Genomic DNA, 18069 nt, shown 5'->3' with positions numbered 1-18069 from the left:
ACATGAAGGTTAGTACAATATGACAGAATTTTCACTGTTTGGTGCACTATCTATACCTATACATTATATTCTATACCTACCTTTTGTTTGGTAATGGTAATATGAACACATGCATGGCTCTCTAAATAAGAAAATGTTCTACTCTCCAATACAGCACAGTATGTTCTCCTGCCTCTTTGTCCTTCTCATAGTGAAAATTCTTATGGGTCCAGCAGACACAAGGTGAATATGTGGTCTGAGAGACGGTGTCTAAAAATACTTTCGCTCCATTCGCTTCTCCTTACAGTTCAAATGCTGTGGTTGGAACATCTACACCGACTGGTCCTGGAACCTCTACTTCAACTGCACCCCGTCAAACCCCAGCACTGAGAGATGTGCGGTTCCCTTCTCATGCTGCACTCCTCTACCAGGAGAGGTGAGAGTCAAGCACCTGATTTTTAATCTGCAGTTACGAATATCCAAAATGGACATAGAAATAGAAGCAGATATGAGGTCTGTCTGTGAAGCGAGGATTCATATGGCGCTTTATGAGTTGAAATAACTTTGGTGCGACTGAAGCTCTAAATCATTATAATTACATTTAACTTTACAATATTGTTTTATATTTCCCCAGTTTCACCCCTTCAAATTTAAAACATTCCCTCAAATGTTCCTGGTACAGTAACTGTATTATCTATATTATAAACATCTCTGCATAATTACCTAAAAATAGCACCTACTGTGGATATCATTTAAAAGTTTGGAGTCAGTAAGATTTTTAATGTTATTGAAAGACATCTCTTATGCTCACCAAAGCTGCATTAACTTGATCAAAAATACAGTAAAACTGTAATATTGTGAAATATTATTACAATTTAAATTAACTAATTATATTAGAATATATTTGAACATGTGATTTATTCCTCTAATGCAAGAAATTCGTGAAAAGGGCTATTGTGCACTATCGAGATGACCTGGACCTTCAAAACCTAATGGACTACATCCAAAAGGAGGTATGGGTGTTATTTTGCTCAGACTCTACAAATTCTAAAACATGTAAGACACTATAAGCAGTCATGTGCATTTATACAACCAAAATTTACTCTATTTACTGTCATTTTTGATCAATTTAATGCATCCTTGCTGAAAAAAAAATAATTTTATTGAAGCGAGGATTCATATGGCGCTTTATGAGTTGAAATAACTTTGGTGCGACTGAAGCTCTAAATCATTATAATTACATTTAACTTTACAATATTGTTTTATATTTCCCCAGTTTCACCCCTTCAAATTTAAAACATTCCCTCAAATGTTCCTGGTACAGTAACTGTATTATCTATATTATAAACATCTCTGCATAATTACCTAAAAATAGCACCTACTGTGGATATCATTTAAAAGTTTGGAGTCAGTAAGATTTTTAATGTTATTGAAAGACATCTCTTATGCTCACCAAAGCTGCATTAACTTGATCAAAAATACAGTAAAACTGTAATATTGTGAAATATTATTACAATTTAAATTAACTAATTATATTAGAATATATTTGAACATGTGATTTATTCCTCTAATGCAAATCATTACTCCAGTCTTCAGTGTCACTTGATCCTTCAGAAATCATTCTAATATGCTGCTTCTCATAAAACATGTCTTCTTATTATCAATGGTAAACAGTCGAGCTGCTAAATAATTTTGTGGAAAACATGAAACTTCTTTTCAGGATTTTTTGGATATAGAAAGTTGGAGAAGAATATAATTTATTTGAAACTGAAATATTTTGCAACATTATATAATAGTTACTGTCACTTTTGATCCTTGCTGAATAAAAGTATTAAATTAATTAATTAATTAATTAATTTTAAATTGGAGACCTAAAGCATACATAAGTTTAATTTGTGGTGCTAGTTACAAAAGTTGTACTAGTATTACTATAGCTCATAGCTGAGTGACTCTTAGCTGATATTTTAAACTTGTTTAAGTTCATAACATAATTCAGAAGTTTAAAGTCTTTTCTAAGAGATTAGAATCCATTTTCAACCAGTGGACTGATTGAGTGTGAAAAAAAGTGCCAAAAGGACTCGAGCCATAGACATCAAAGACTTGCTGGTCCATGTTCAACTAACCAACCAGAACCTAGCAACCACATAGCAACATGCTAACAACCACTCAGAACGCTTTAGCCACTGCAAACCCCTAACAACACTCTAGCAAACGTTGCACAGGCAAACACCACTCACAATTTCAGAAAATGTCAAATTTGAGTTCAGTTACACAGTGATCCTTCATTTTGATCCTTTATTTGAACACAATCCCTCCCCTTTTGTTCTCAGTCTTTGTAGTCTAGCATTAGTGCAAAGACAAAGTTGTGTTATTTTTCATCTCATCAGCTCAACAAAACTGTATGTGGTCATTGGTTTATTGCACTCTGCAACAAAGTGCCACGAAAGACGGATTCAAAGTGTCGAGTCAGCCTTTGCCCTTCTTCTACGCCTTCATCTTTAACGATGATGGCCTGTGCCGCTAATTAGCCCAGTTATAATCACATCAGTAAGAGCTTTGTGAAGTTAAACAGATTGGGTTTACCAAACGTATCAGTAATACAAAGTTTCAATTTCGACACAGTTGTCACAGCAGCAGCTCGAGGAGAATTTATGCGTTCTGAATTGCTTTCTTGCCTCTCAAGTCAGCGGATGACCGAGCGGTGCCATTTTGGCATGACGTCCAAAGCAGCTGCTTGGCTCAAATGCTAAATATGTGCTCCAATTCAATCCGTGAGACGTGTCTAAATGCTGATAAGATACTCAAACAGAACATAGATCACCGATTTAGAGCCACTCCTTGGCAGACCTAAATATTATGATCTCTTTTCCCTTGGCAAATGTCTACGGAGATTGCTGGATAAACACGCTCTAAACAGGTCAGAGCGGACGAAATGCAATTCTTTCAAACAAAAACAGAAGGAAATCGAGGAGCTATGTCACATTTAAAGACGCTGAGAGCGAAAAGCTTTGTGGTTTACAGATTTAATTGTTTTCCAGTATTCAAACGTATTGTTTGAAGTGAATAGAATGACAGAAAATGCGGTGATTCATCCAAACAGATGTTCACATGAAGACGATGGCACTGCTCTATGGCATCTGCGCAAGCAATATGAAAATGAATCATAATAGTATTTCAGGGAGATCTGCAGGGATCACATGCGTTAGTTTAACCATCAACAAAATATATTTATAAATGCTGGTAAAAGTGGTATTTAATCCCCTTTTGGACATTAAAATTATCTTTCAGATGCAAACGTGTAGGTTTCTTGTCAGCTATCAGTCATGGATACTGCAAGCTGTGTGAAATCTCTGTAGAAAAGGGTGATGAATGATTAAACCACACATTAAGGAAATTCCTGGTGCAAACATTCAATTGAAAACTGCATATGTCTACAGATGTGACCTTGACCTGCATTCTACATCTGCAGCCCACTAAACAAAAGGGAATTCAACATCCTCAGGTTGTGTGGTAAAAGAGTTGTAAAAAGCTTAAGGGGAAGTGACCGGCCCCCATTAAATAACGTAGGATGCAGTCGAGTCAGAAAATCTAGTTGGATGGGTAGGTGTTAAAAATGTGCATGCCAGATGAGAATAATCATCAACGACAGAATCAAAAGCACTAAGAATCTCTACAATATTAAGTAATTTACATGTGTGCTTGTCAGGACAGCTGCTAATGTGTGCAGGTGTTTTGAAGATGCTAAGGTGTTTTGGGTGGTTGTTAGATGTTTGCTTACTCTCCCAAAATCACCTCAGATGATATTCTGGTCCCCAGATATGGCAAAAATATGCATCGTATTAATAGTGCTGCTTGTTTTAGCAAACCTAATAATTAATCATGTTTGTATTTGTATACTATAGATTTAAAATGAGGTACATTAAGCAAGCATGACTAGAATGAGGCTAACACATTACTGCCCCCTGCTGCTTATAGACTAAAAACATCTTGTACTATTTCAGACTGTGATCAACACCATGTGTGGTTTTGGGGTTCAAACACAAAACCACCTGGACACCACTAAATCTATCTATCCGGTGGGCTGTGCAGACAGAGCTGTAATATGGATTGAGTCTCACCTGCTGTTAGTTGGGGCGCTCACGCTGGGTCTTGCTTTACCACAGGTAACATTTAGCTTGTGAGTGATTTCAGTTTCTCAGACAGATCATGGATGCTGATTGGTCAATATAGCAGGATTGTTAAACATTGCTGCACTAACTAAAATTGGACTGAATAGTAATGTAATATTACTGCTTTAGCAATCAATATTTAATGGATAGTCCACCCCCCCAAAAAAACTGACATCATTTACTTACCATGAAGTTGTTTACAACCTGTATGTGTTTCTTTCTTCTGTTGAACATGAAGATATTTTGAAAAATATGGGTAACTAAACAATTGAACCAAACAATCCCATTGACTGAGAATGGAGGAAAAACACTATAGTCACTGAGGACCATCAACTACCCACATTCATCAAAATATGTTCTTTCATGTTTCATCAGAAGAAAGAAACTCATACAGGTTTGGAACAATTTAAGGTTGAGTAAATGTTTACACAACTAGGTGAACTGTCCCATTAACCTTTAAATTAACGTAGGATAACATACATAGTACATAACAACAAACCCATCCGCCAAACCATGTTTTTGCCTAAATCACTAGTTTAAGCCTATAACAATTATTTGGGTTTTAGAGTCGTCATGATGGATTTCTCTGGAAACCTCAAACTTCTATGTAAATAAAAAAAAAAGGTCAGGCTGCAATATTCAGTGGAAGGTGTCATAGCAAGAAAAAAGGTGTCAAGAAAAGCATTTGCAAGCAAAAAGGGAAAGCCAGTGCCTGTAATAAATTATGAATAAACATTGCATAGCACAGTTAGCATAGCATCACGTTTGCAGTTCAACGACTAGGTTCGAAAACTGTTTATACTGGCAACAATGTCAGGTTCTAAATAGTCAAGTATTTCGTTATTTCTGTTTTACCTTATCTGATATGAAACGCAATCACTATGAGTAGTGTCAGCATTGCCAAACTTTTGTAACCTTATGTTTTCAACAAGTCACAACAGCGGCCATTGGTGCGCCTCACGTCATCAGATTCATCCGCGCAAAACAGCGGTGCCGAAGCAAAATTAAAGTGACCATGTTCATCTGCAAGTAACTTGTAGTTTTATGCTTCATAGTGTATCATTAAACTTACCTTTCAGATTAAAACAATTGCCTCACCATCCATTCTCCAATCCATTTGTCCTTTGTAGGTTCGTGGGAGTATATTTTTTGCAAATGTGGGTATTGTGACAGGCCCTTAAATTTGTGAATTACAGGTGTCACAGTGTAACTTTTTTTTGCATGTGACTAAAATTACATCAGTAGGTGGTGACAATTTTTTAAGTAATTGAATCATTCAGCCAGTTTATTCAAAATAAGCTGATTCATTCAGAGACAAAACATATAATTGTCTTTGAGTGAGCGAGTTTTTCAATCGTTCAGTCAACCATTCAGATTATATTCAGAAATGAAAAAAAAAAACGTTTGATCAGAGACTCACAATGGTCCATTCTGCTGTGGCTTTGTTAGAAACCATTTTCATTGGTGGAGCAGAAACAAAGTTACTGGCAATATCGTGTCTGTTCATTATAAATCAGTGAAGCATATATCTCAGTGTGTGTGACCTTTTTAATAATTCATATAATTAAGGATATGGATACAGACAACCTGAATTATACACACATTCCCAAGACACAGTCAAATGTAATTCAACAAATCCATGCACCTCCAATAAATATATCGTCTTTTAAGATTGTGATCCTTTTGAAATGAATGTTGTGTATTCATATCCCGTATCACTGAATGCAATGAACTGCATTTCCATTCATGAATTTTTCAGTGGGTGTTGGGCAGAAACAGAAATTACTATCCTCTCGCCATGCACACTGCTGTCCTGACACAGTTCTTCCGTTTGATCTACAGATCGCAGGCATCATTCTGTCTCAGATCCTCATTTCGGCGATCCAGAAAGAGATCGGATCCGTCATGTAGAAGCAGCAGACAATCACCTGCAGTGCTGCCAAACTCTCTCACATTCTGGAGTGATGCTTTCATTCTGCACTGACTGCTCTCACACTTCCAGCACAATTTCCTATCAGTTTCATTTCACTATGCCTCGGAGCCAGTTCTTATTTATTTGCCATTTTGGTTTACATTTTTTCTGCTATTTGATAAAAAAAAAAAAAGTTTGTCTGTAAAGCTTGTGCGATTGTTTATTTCTTCATTACAAATTCAAAAGTCTGGAGGCATAGTTGCAAGTTTATTTTTAATGCATACAGCATTGAATAATCACGGTCATTTGTTGCATGCCTACTGTTCGGACTTGATTAACATGTAATGCAAAAGGAAAATCTTTTCAAAGACATTCAATTTCGTTTATGTCTTGCGATGTAGGAGGAAGAGACCAGACTAACAGTTTAACACTGCTGGAGGAGTGCACCCATTAAACACAAGACTTTGCTCAGTGCAAACTCTTGGGCTGTACTCAGGCTCTCTGATCTGATGTCTACAGTTAAATGTGTTAGGAAAGCAGCTCGTAATTAAACCAACAGAGAACAGGCTGTTAACCGTGAAGGGAATGGGGTCTGAATTTAAACATGTAAGGAGTGGGCTCTCTGGATCAGCCGGTCTGTGAGCAGGGAGTTTGGTCGCACTGCGTCTCTCTCGATCAGCATGCATCTAGGGACAAAAACACACAACACCTGCTTCCTCAGAAAGAGTCCAAGAAAATCCCTGCAGGAGAACATTTCTGTCTGAATAAGGCATTTTAAAAATATTCACATGCACTTTTTATGCACAACCTGTGTAGAACAGGTGGGAGTTTGCGATTTGGAAGAGTTTGGATTTATGAGCACTGCATACTAATGAAATGCAACATGAAAATTTATGTTTGAATCTGAATTACACCAAAATACCTGGCATCCACAGACAGTTTGGTTATAATTAGCACATCAACTGACATGACAATTCATCTTTAATGGGAAACCTGTGGCCTTGCATGGCAGTTTTATTCATTTCTACATGAAAATGACTGTGCACTTCTGTTGTGTGCCTTTGTTCACAACCAGTTCAAAGAATGCAGAGAATTTTCACCCATTTTTCTTTTTTAAAAGGCCATGGCTTTTGATCTATTATACTCTTCAGTTAACAAAAGTTATTGTTTTTTTTTTGTTATTTAGTTAGTTATATATTAACTAACACAGATTAGTTAATAGCGACTAGAAGACAAAACATTAATCAGTTCCCTTAAAATTCCCAAGTTGAGAAACCCAGGTTTAAAGGAACGTTCCCATAACATAAAATTCAAACTCTATCAAATGCAATTTTTTATTTTTCCCACCCACAACAAACAAAAAATGCATGAAGTTTACTCAAAACAATAAAAATAATAGATAGACAGACAGACAGACAGACGGAGAGACAGACAGACAGACGGAGAGACAGACAAACAGACGGAGAGAGAGACAGACAGACGGAGAGACAGACAGACAGACAGACAGACGGAGAGAGAGACAGAGAGAGAGACAGACAGACGGAGAGACAGACAGACAGACAGATGGAGAGAGAGACAGACGGAGAGAGAGACAGACAGACAGACGGAGAGACAGACAGACGGACGGAGAGACAGACAGACGGTGAGACAGACGGAGAGACGGACAGACAGACAGACAGACAGATAGACAGATAGATAGATAGTTAGATAGATAGTAAATCAATAAATAAGTTTCTTTTTTATTTCACAGTGACATCTACAACATAATAAAACAAAATATAAATAAAATTTGATTTATTTATTTATTTACTTGTCTCAATGAAGCTGTTTGACATAAATACATTAATATATTTCATCAGACAAAAAATGTTAACTGTAAAAATATTAATAGATTTTTTTTTTTTATTGTAACTGTGGAACATATGAACATACCTGTTTTGTCAAATAACATCATTTATTATTATTATTATTATTATCTTAAAGATTTGATCTTATCTTTTCAAATTTTTTTCTTTAAAGTGCAGCATAAAAGCACAAAAGACAACAAATGAGCTATTTGAAAAGCATTTTTCACTTAGAAGGGTATAACACAACGTTTACCTGGCAAATCGTTGGTGTTCTTTGTCTCCAGACTTCATGGCAGCATGAATAAGGAGCTGACTGAAGACATCTCTCTGGAGAAGAACAAATAAAGTTTTAGAATGGAAACACTGCTTATCTTATTCGTACTGTAGTGCTGTGGTGAAAGACCTGTGCGTCACTGCCCCCTATCTCTACAAAGCGGTCTTTGATGGGTTTGAGCAGCTCCACGGCCTGGCTGTAGTTTCCCTGGTCATACTCCAGCAGAGCCTGACACATGGGCAGCCCCACACGCTCGGCTATCTGGAGCTGATGGTTCTCAGCTGGGTCTCTGAAGGAGGAAAAGTGTTAAAATGGTCATTTCTGTCATCATTTAATCATTCCTTGTACAACAAATACAACTTTTTTGGAGTTTGCGAGCCCCTAGTCAATGTATGTTAACCGCAGCATGAATATGAACTGACTTTTTATTAAAAACATTTTATTCAAGAAAATTATATAATTTTATATCAAATGTTCAGAAGCTTTATTCATTGTTTAGACCATAGGTTTTCAAACTGTCCACAAAAAGGTTCAAGACAAAGCTAAAATAGTTAATTTATAAATAAATCAATAATTATTATTAATAATATAATATTATTTATCATTATTATTATTAATATTTAAATTTATAATTTTATATAATTTAGTAATTACATACAGGTTAAGGGGCCATTCACACAGAATGCGTTTTTGTGCTGCATTGTTTTTCAATGTAAATATGTGCTAGACGGATCTCACAATGGATCGCAAAAATGTGAGACGCAGAATACTGGAACAAAAAAGAAAGTAAGGTCTAGAGGCGTTTTTTTTTTTTAAGTTTAAAAGAGACATTGCAATAGATGCAAGACATGAACGCAACGGTCAAACACATCTGTCTACCGTGTGTTTACATAGAAAAATAATGGAAAAGTAGGTAAAAAGTAGTGCTTTATAAAATTGTTTGAAATCAAAATTATTTTATTCTATTGATATATTAAGCCATAGTTTTGTTTGTTACTCAACATTACCTTAATGCTGAGTAGAAATAGTGTCAACTTAATAGAAACAAAATATTTTGCAGATTTTACACATATTTATAATGTTTTGAATTTTCACAGCATACATTTGTGCAGTACATGAAAATACATAACTGCCTTTTATATATATATATTTTTTTTTTTTATTTTATTTTAGGTGGTCTGGTCTTTTTTTTGTTGTTGTACAATTGTTACCAAAAGCCTAAAGATAAAGAGTGGGTAACGAAAAACATTGTGCACTTTGTGAAAACACTGTCTTCTTTGAACAGATGCTGTGCTGAAAATACAGCTCCCAGAGGATTCTTCTCCATCATGCTATCTTATAAAACACAGCATGCTGACAAGAAATGTATTTTTGTACTCGGTGATACTTTCGATACACTCCGTGTTCATTCTGTACAACCTTTCCTGGACGTTTGTTTTGGCTGCTATGACAAATTGGAATGAATATGCATGCAGCGCATCAGCCTTGAAAACACTAGTCTTCCCCAGAACAGGGACATTTCTTAGAAATCTCACACGGAGCCTGAAGACACGGTACATTCATCCACAACTCGGCCTCCACAAACTCCCACCCGTGAGCAGAACCTGGCTGCAATGTAATCTCTTGAGTGGGTTATGTAATGTTTGCGGCTCACTTAGCTAGTTCCTGGAGACTCTCCAGCAGGCACTGAGTGGTGGCGGTCTCCTTGCTACCCAGGGAAACCATGAGGAAGTGCAGGTCATTAAAAAGTAACGTGTTGTCTTCTGTATGTGTCTTACCTTGAGGCAGCAGCTCTCGGTAGCGGTCCTTCACGCTCACACCTGCAATGAAAAACATGTTATACACACAAACAAACAGCTGCACCACTTTGGGTGCATTTCAGCACGAAAATATGCCTCTTATTCAACCATAATGCAACACGTCCAGTTTCACATCCCAGCTCATCAGTGTTTCTGAACCATGCCTACAGGCAGCTAAACCAGCCAGACAGAGAGGGACGCTTCACTGGCTGCTACCAGCTTCCCTCCTGATGTCTCAAGGTGCAGTCACGATAGACTTCACACTCCATCCATTTTCATTCATACGCATGTAAAAGTTCATGTTTGCGAACCAAAGTTCAAGTGAACTCTGTCCTGCGAATTAGCATAGTTTAAAAACTTTTGAGCTCTTTAGAGTTATTTACAGAACACACAAACTTAAAATCTGCATGGTTTGATGCTTTAGAATGGACTTCAGAGGCTACTTTATTAATAACCTTTTTTTTTCTAAATAAACACGACTACAGTACATACTGGTTAGTGCTTCTGTAAAACTGCTTGAAAATATGTTTGTTTTCTGAAAAGCTTTATAAAAACTGACTATACTTTTCAGCAAAGACTTTAAACGCATCCTTGAAAACAGATCATGACATTCTGTACTTCAACTGTGCCCATAAATAGGCTAAATAAAAAAAGAGCAGGAGCAGTTTTATGTAACGTTAGCCATTTTTCAAACCAGATCACCCTAAGATCAAGAGCAGAAAGGTTGAACTCCCCTTTATCTTCTATTTATCTTCTCTGTGGAATGTCACAAATCCTCACGTCCCAAAAGATAAAATATCTTCTAGATGACCGGCTGAACTTCACAGATTGCACTGTAAATGTCTCTACCTGCAACTACATGTTCCACATAGAAACATTTTTTCAAGCCTTTCCAAGGAACTTGACCCCAAAAATAATTTTCTTAATCAGTATTTTTGCTATGTCTAAACTTGAGATGCAAAATTGTTTCATATAATAGTTTTTCCTTTTTTTGTGCGTTTTAAGCATAAATCAAGACATTTTTAAAATATAAATACAGATTAGTTATTTTATTTTATAACAAATTCAGGTGTCTGTTTCTGTTTAGCAACAGCCCGGTCCTGTTGTTTACAGTACAAGCAATGCCCACATTTTAAACCCCAGCCATCTGCTGTTTTCATCAGTCTAGTTCTTTACCCAAAATACACTCGTTTTCAAGGTTCAGAAGCATGCCTAACAACATTCAAGTGCTTTTCACATCACATCAGGGCTTTTCAACACAGCAGATTCACATGTTATATTCCAGCGCAGACTTCAGACACAACCTGCCTTGATTAAACGGTCAAAAGCAAATGTGTTCAGCATGCGCTGGCTGTTGATGGATTCCTACCAGAAATAGACTCAACCGGCACATTTCTCTGCTCCTGCTCAGAAACAGTGAGTTGTACTGTTTTCAATCTCTATTTTGAGACTGGATGATATCTCACCCTCCAGCTCTAGTCTGTAGAGCAATGAACAAGAGTCTACGACGTCCAGCATGGCTCCAGACTTCACACTGCGCCGAGAAACCTGGAGAAAGGTTTCAAATGTCACATTACCACTAACAATCTCAATTTTCATTCAAATGATTACATTATATAATGACTTTGACAGGTCACGAAACTAAGTCATATACTGAATAATTCAGATAAATAATTCTAACTAATTCCATATATATGGACGCCCCTTTATAATCAACAGGTTTGACGATTTCAGCTATATCCATTGCGAACAGGTGCATAAAATCAAGCATACGGAGTATGTAGAGGCCATCATTTTAAATATAATGCAGTGTATGTATTCTCTTCTAGCATAGTTGGCAAAAACAAATGTCCAAACTAGAATGATTTCATGAAAGAACTTGACTGGCTTGCACAAAGCCCAGACCTGAACTTAAACATCACTACCTAAAATCCTTGATGCATGTGTCTGAAAGGAAGTAAATCTCCACATCCAAGATCCAACATACAATGGAAAGCCTTCACAGAAGTGTGGAAGAAAATACAGCAGCAAAGGGAGGCCCAACTCCATATTAATATTACATTTTCAACAAGCACAGATGTGTTCTGGTGGTCTCAAACGTCTGGCCATGTAAAATCACAATACACTACTTTAACTACTGGGATTTATATAACTGAGCTTTTAAGTTATGTAATGTTTGTTAATGGCTTATGAAGTTATCTACATTTTTAACAACTTTCTAAATATAAAGTGCTCATCTTAAGAGTGCTGTGGCTTCAGACAGACAGACAGACAGATAGACAGATAGATAGATAGTTAGATAGATAGTAAATCAATAAATAAGTTTCTTTTTTATTTCACAGTGACATCTACAACATAATAAAACAAAATATAAATAAAATTTGATTTATTTATTTATTTACTTGTCTCAATGAAGCTGTTTGACATAAATACATTAATATATTTCATCAGACAAAAAATGTTAACTGTAAAAATATTAATAGATTTTTTTTTTTTATTGTAACTGTGGAACATATGAACATACCTGTTTTGTCAAATAACATCATTTATTATTATTATTATTATTATCTTAAAGATTTGATCTTATCTTTTCAAATTTTTTTCTTTAAAGTGCAGCATAAAAGCACAAAAGACAACAAATGAGCTATTTGAAAAGCATTTTTCACTTAGAAGGGTATAACACAACGTTTACCTGGCAAATCGTTGGTGTTCTTTGTCTCCAGACTTCATGGCAGCATGAATAAGGAGCTGACTGAAGACATCTCTCTGGAGAAGAACAAATAAAGTTTTAGAATGGAAACACTGCTTATCTTATTCGTACTGTAGTGCTGTGGTGAAAGACCTGTGCGTCACTGCCCCCTATCTCTACAAAGCGGTCTTTGATGGGTTTGAGCAGCTCCACGGCCTGGCTGTAGTTTCCCTGGTCATACTCCAGCAGAGCCTGACACATGGGCAGCCCCACACGCTCGGCTATCTGGAGCTGATGGTTCTCAGCTGGGTCTCTGAAGGAGGAAAAGTGTTAAAATGGTCATTTCTGTCATCATTTAATCATTCCTTGTACAACAAATACAACTTTTTTGGAGTTTGCGAGCCCCTAGTCAATGTATGTTAACCGCAGCATGAATATGAACTGACTTTTTATTAAAAACATTTTATTCAAGAAAATTATATAATTTTATATCAAATGTTCAGAAGCTTTATTCATTGTTTAGACCATAGGTTTTCAAACTGTCCACAAAAAGGTTCAAGACAAAGCTAAAATAGTTAATTTATAAATAAATCAATAATTATTATTAATAATATAATATTATTTATCATTATTATTATTAATATTTAAATTTATAATTTTATATAATTTAGTAATTACATACAGGTTAAGGGGCCATTCACACAGAATGCGTTTTTGTGCTGCATTGTTTTTCAATGTAAATATGTGCTAGACGGATCTCACAATGGATCGCAAAAATGTGAGACGCAGAATACTGGAACAAAAAAGAAAGTAAGGTCTAGAGGCGTTTTTTTTTTTTAAGTTTAAAAGAGACATTGCAATAGATGCAAGACATGAACGCAACGGTCAAACACATCTGTCTACCGTGTGTTTACATAGAAAAATAATGGAAAAGTAGGTAAAAAGTAGTGCTTTATAAAATTGTTTGAAATCAAAATTATTTTATTCTATTGATATATTAAGCCATAGTTTTGTTTGTTACTCAACATTACCTTAATGCTGAGTAGAAATAGTGTCAACTTAATAGAAACAAAATATTTTGCAGATTTTACACATATTTATAATGTTTTGAATTTTCACAGCATACATTTGTGCAGTACATGAAAATACATAACTGCCTTTTATATATATATATTTTTTTTTTTTATTTTATTTTAGGTGGTCTGGTCTTTTTTTTGTTGTTGTACAATTGTTACCAAAAGCCTAAAGATAAAGAGTGGGTAACGAAAAACATTGTGCACTTTGTGAAAACACTGTCTTCTTTGAACAGATGCTGTGCTGAAAATACAGCTCCCAGAGGATTCTTCTCCATCATGCTATCTTATAAAACACAGCATGCTGACAAGAAATGTATTTTTGTACTCGGTGATACTTTCGATACACTCCGTGTTCATTCTGTACAACCTTTCCTGGACGTTTGTTTTGGCTGCTATGACAAATTGGAATGAATATGCATGCAGCGCATCAGCCTTGAAAACACTAGTCTTCCCCAGAACAGGGACATTTCTTAGAAATCTCACACGGAGCCTGAAGACACGGTACATTCATCCACAACTCGGCCTCCACAAACTCCCACCCGTGAGCAGAACCTGGCTGCAATGTAATCTCTTGAGTGGGTTATGTAATGTTTGCGGCTCACTTAGCTAGTTCCTGGAGACTCTCCAGCAGGCGCTGAGTGGTGGCGGTCTCCTTGCTACCCAGGGAAACCATGAGGAAGTGCAGGTCATTAAAAAGTAACGTGTGGTCTTCTGTATGTGGCTGGGTCACCTGCAGCAGCTCTCGGTAGCGGTCCTTCACGCTCACACCTGCAATGAAAAACATGTTATACACACAAACAAACAGCTGCACCACTTTGGGTGCATTTCAGCACGAAAATATGCCTCTTATTCAACCATAATGCAACACGTCCAGTTTCACATCCCAGCTCATCAGTGTTTCTGAACCATGCCTACAGGCAGCTAAACCAGCCAGACAGAGAGGGACGCTTCACTGGCTGCTACCAGCTTCCCTCCTGATGTCTCAAGGTGCAGTCACGATAGACTTCACACTCCATCCATTTTCATTCATACGCATGTAAAAGTTCATGTTTGCGAACCAAAGTTCAAGTGAACTCTGTCCTGCGAATTAGCATAGTTTAAAAACTTTTGAGCTCTTTAGAGTTATTTACAGAACACACAAACTTAAAATCTGCATGGTTTGATGCTTTAGAATGGACTTCAGAGGCTACTTTATTAATAACCTTTTTTTTTCTAAATAAACACGACTACAGTACATACTGGTTAGTGCTTCTGTAAAACTGCTTGAAAATATGTTTGTTTTCTGAAAAGCTTTATAAAAACTGACTATACTTTTCAGCAAAGACTTTAAACGCATCCTTGAAAACAGATCATGACATTCTGTACTTCAACTGTGCCCATAAATAGGCTAAATAAAAAAAGAGCAGGAGCAGTTTTATGTAACGTTAGCCATTTTTCAAACCAGATCACCCTAAGATCAAGAGCAGAAAGGTTGAACTCCCCTTTATCTTCTATTTATCTTCTCTGTGGAATGTCACAAATCCTCACGTCCCAAAAGATAAAATATCTTCTAGATGACCGGCTGAACTTCACAGATTGCACTGTAAATGTCTCTACCTGCAACTACATGTTCCACATAGAAACATTTTTTCAAGCCTTTCCAAGGAACTTGACCCCAAAAATAATTTTCTTAATCAGTATTTTTGCTATGTCTAAACTTGAGATGCAAAATTGTTTCATATAATAGTTTTTCCTTTTTTTGTGCGTTTTAAGCATAAATCAAGACATTTTTAAAATATAAATACAGATTAGTTATTTTATTTTATAACAAATTCAGGTGTCTGTTTCTGTTTAGCAACAGCCCGGTCCTGTTGTTTACAGTACAAGCAATGCCCACATTTTAAACCCCAGCCATCTGCTGTTTTCATCAGTCTAGTTCTTTACCCAAAATACACTCGTTTTCAAGGTTCAGAAGCATGCCTAACAACATTCAAGTGCTTTTCACATCACATCAGGGCTTTTCAACACAGCAGATTCACATGTTATATTCCAGCGCAGACTTCAGACACAACCTGCCTTGATTAAACGGTCAAAAGCAAATGTGTTCAGCATGCGCTGGCTGTTGATGGATTCCTACCAGAAATAGACTCAACCGGCACATTTCTCTGCTCCTGCTCAGAAACAGTGAGTTGTACTGTTTTCAATCTCTATTTTGAGACTGGATGATATCTCACCCTCCAGCTCTAGTCTGTAGAGCAATGAACAAGAGTCTACGACGTCCAGCATGGCTCCAGACTTCACACTGCGCCGAGAAACCTGGAGAAAGGTTTCAAATGTCACATTACCACTAACAATCTCAATTTTCATTCAAATGATTACATTATATAATGACTTTGACAGGTCACGAAACTAAGTCATATACTGAATAATTCAGATAAATAATTCTAACTAATTCCATATATATGGACGCCCCTTTATAATCAACAGGTTTGACGATTTCAGCTATATCCATTGCGAACAGGTGCATAAAATCAAGCATACGGAGTATGTAGAGGCCATCATTTTAAATATAATGCAGTGTATGTATTCTCTTCTAGCATAGTTGGCAAAAACAAATGTCCAAACTAGAATGATTTCATGAAAGAACTTGACTGGCTTGCACAAAGCCCAGACCTGAACTTAAACATCACTACCTAAAATCCTTGATGCATGTGTCTGAAAGGAAGTAAATCTCCACATCCAAGATCCAACATACAATGGAAAGCCTTCACAGAAGTGTGGAAGAAAATACAGCAGCAAAGGGAGGCCCAACTCCATATTAATATTACATTTTCAACAAGCACAGATGTGTTCTGGTGGTCTCAAACGTCTGGCCATGTAAAATCACAATACACTACTTTAACTACTGGGATTTATATAACTGAGCTTTTAAGTTATGTAATGTTTGTTAATGGCTTATGAAGTTATCTACATTTTTAACAACTTTCTAAATATAAAGTGCTCATCTTAAGAGTGCTGTGGCTTCACTTGACTGACTAAATGCACCTGCTGAGATCACATCACATCAACCCTCCCATTCAAGATAAAGATTTTACAAAATAAAGAATTATCAGTTACATAATTGCTTTAGACTTTAGTTTCACAGCTTTCAATATTCGAATTTCCATTTACTGACGGTCGGTTGAGAGTGTGCCCCTGCAGTATATATTCAAGAGAGTGTAGCCAAAAGATTTTGCACTGACACCCATATGCTCCTGTCTACATCAGTTCAACTTTCCCAAGCCTGAATCCGTCACATTCCATATGGAACACATGACAGGATTCACACTTCTTCTCTGGTGTGACTAATTACATTCACTACATGCCTGCAAAATTTATCATACACTTGAAAAATAAGTACTGTGGTGGTACTACGGGTGGTATCAGATGCCACTATCTTTGATATACACTGAATGCTGTGCCTTGTTATTGACACTTCAAAGAATACCATGCTACTACCATGATACGCAGAAAAAAACATTATATTGGAAACCAACGTAGTACCACGCCACTTCTTTGTTAGCAAATATAATGTTAGTGGCAAGAGCTCAGCAGTGCACTGACCTGCTCATCAAAAATCTTCAAAGCTGCTTCATAATTACCCTGTGGAAAAAAAAAAAAATTCACTAAATAAATAAAATTAACGTGTGTGTGAAAAAAAAAGAAAATGGCAAAAATAAATAAATACAAATATATAAATAAAAATAAAAAAATATATATATAAAAAAGAAAGCATAAACTAAAATCTTTCTCTGGCCAAGAAAAAAAGAAAAGAAATTCAAATTTTTCCACATGGATAAATGTTTTGAAAAAATGTGTTTTAAAGTAATAAAGTAAAAAGTAATAAAAACAAATTGCATCCCATGTTGTTAGATTTTTACCTTTTCAATGTGATATAGAGCCCAGTGCCAGTAATTATGACATGCCAGCATGTCACACACCTTTAGGGGAGATATAACACTATATGACCAAAGTTTTTACAATCTTCTTTACAATCACAGTGTGCTTTTACATGTTAATCTTTATATGTTCTGGATGGTATTTCTGACCATCCAGTCTTTCTCTGTAGAGGCCATGAACTTCAGTCCCTTGTCCATCTCTGCCTTCATCTCATGGACATGAGCCACAGCGTGGACACTCCATCCGTCCTCAGGGGTCAGAGCCAGGGCCTGCAGGCACAATGAATTACAATAATGGTGCATTCAGTTAATGATATTTATAAAGCAGAAAATACTTTTAGTAGTTACCTTTAAATATAAGTTTATTTACTTGTTTGTTGGTATAAAATTATAAGTAAAAAAAATAA

General features: G+C 36.2%; 2 protein-coding genes across 2 annotated transcripts in view; one reads left to right on the top strand and one right to left on the bottom strand.

The window, feature by feature from the left end:
• LOC107722481 (tetraspanin-33-like) overlaps positions 1 to 6076 on the top strand; it is a 13251-nt gene extending 7175 nt beyond the window's left edge. The window contains exons 6-8 of the mRNA XM_016530838.1: positions 287 to 415; positions 3981 to 4142; positions 5991 to 6076. Of these exons, the coding sequence (XP_016386324.1) occupies positions 287 to 415; positions 3981 to 4142; positions 5991 to 6059 (360 nt within the window). The 3' untranslated portion in view covers positions 6060 to 6076. The remainder of the gene's footprint in view (positions 1 to 286; positions 416 to 3980; positions 4143 to 5990) is intronic.
• Positions 6077 to 18069, bottom strand: part of LOC107722483 (tetratricopeptide repeat protein 38) — a 16078-nt gene continuing 4085 nt past the window's right edge. Inside the window, exons 7-14 of the mRNA XM_016530839.1 lie at positions 17813 to 17932; positions 17645 to 17704; positions 17328 to 17366; positions 15959 to 16040; positions 14348 to 14513; positions 12823 to 12982; positions 12673 to 12746; positions 6077 to 6746 (exon numbers count right to left, since the gene is read on the bottom strand). Of these exons, the coding sequence (XP_016386325.1) occupies positions 6659 to 6746; positions 12673 to 12746; positions 12823 to 12982; positions 14348 to 14513; positions 15959 to 16040; positions 17328 to 17366; positions 17645 to 17704; positions 17813 to 17932 (789 nt within the window). The 3' untranslated portion in view covers positions 6077 to 6658. The remainder of the gene's footprint in view (positions 6747 to 12672; positions 12747 to 12822; positions 12983 to 14347; positions 14514 to 15958; positions 16041 to 17327; positions 17367 to 17644; positions 17705 to 17812; positions 17933 to 18069) is intronic.

This window comes from Sinocyclocheilus rhinocerous, unplaced genomic scaffold (assembly GCF_001515625.1).
Source record: "Sinocyclocheilus rhinocerous isolate Xijiao unplaced genomic scaffold, SAMN03320098_v1.1 scaffold604, whole genome shotgun sequence".
Taxonomy (NCBI): domain Eukaryota; kingdom Metazoa; phylum Chordata; class Actinopteri; order Cypriniformes; family Cyprinidae; genus Sinocyclocheilus; species Sinocyclocheilus rhinocerous.
Note: the sequence above shows the minus strand (reverse complement) of the source record. Positions and strands in the feature narration are given on the sequence as shown.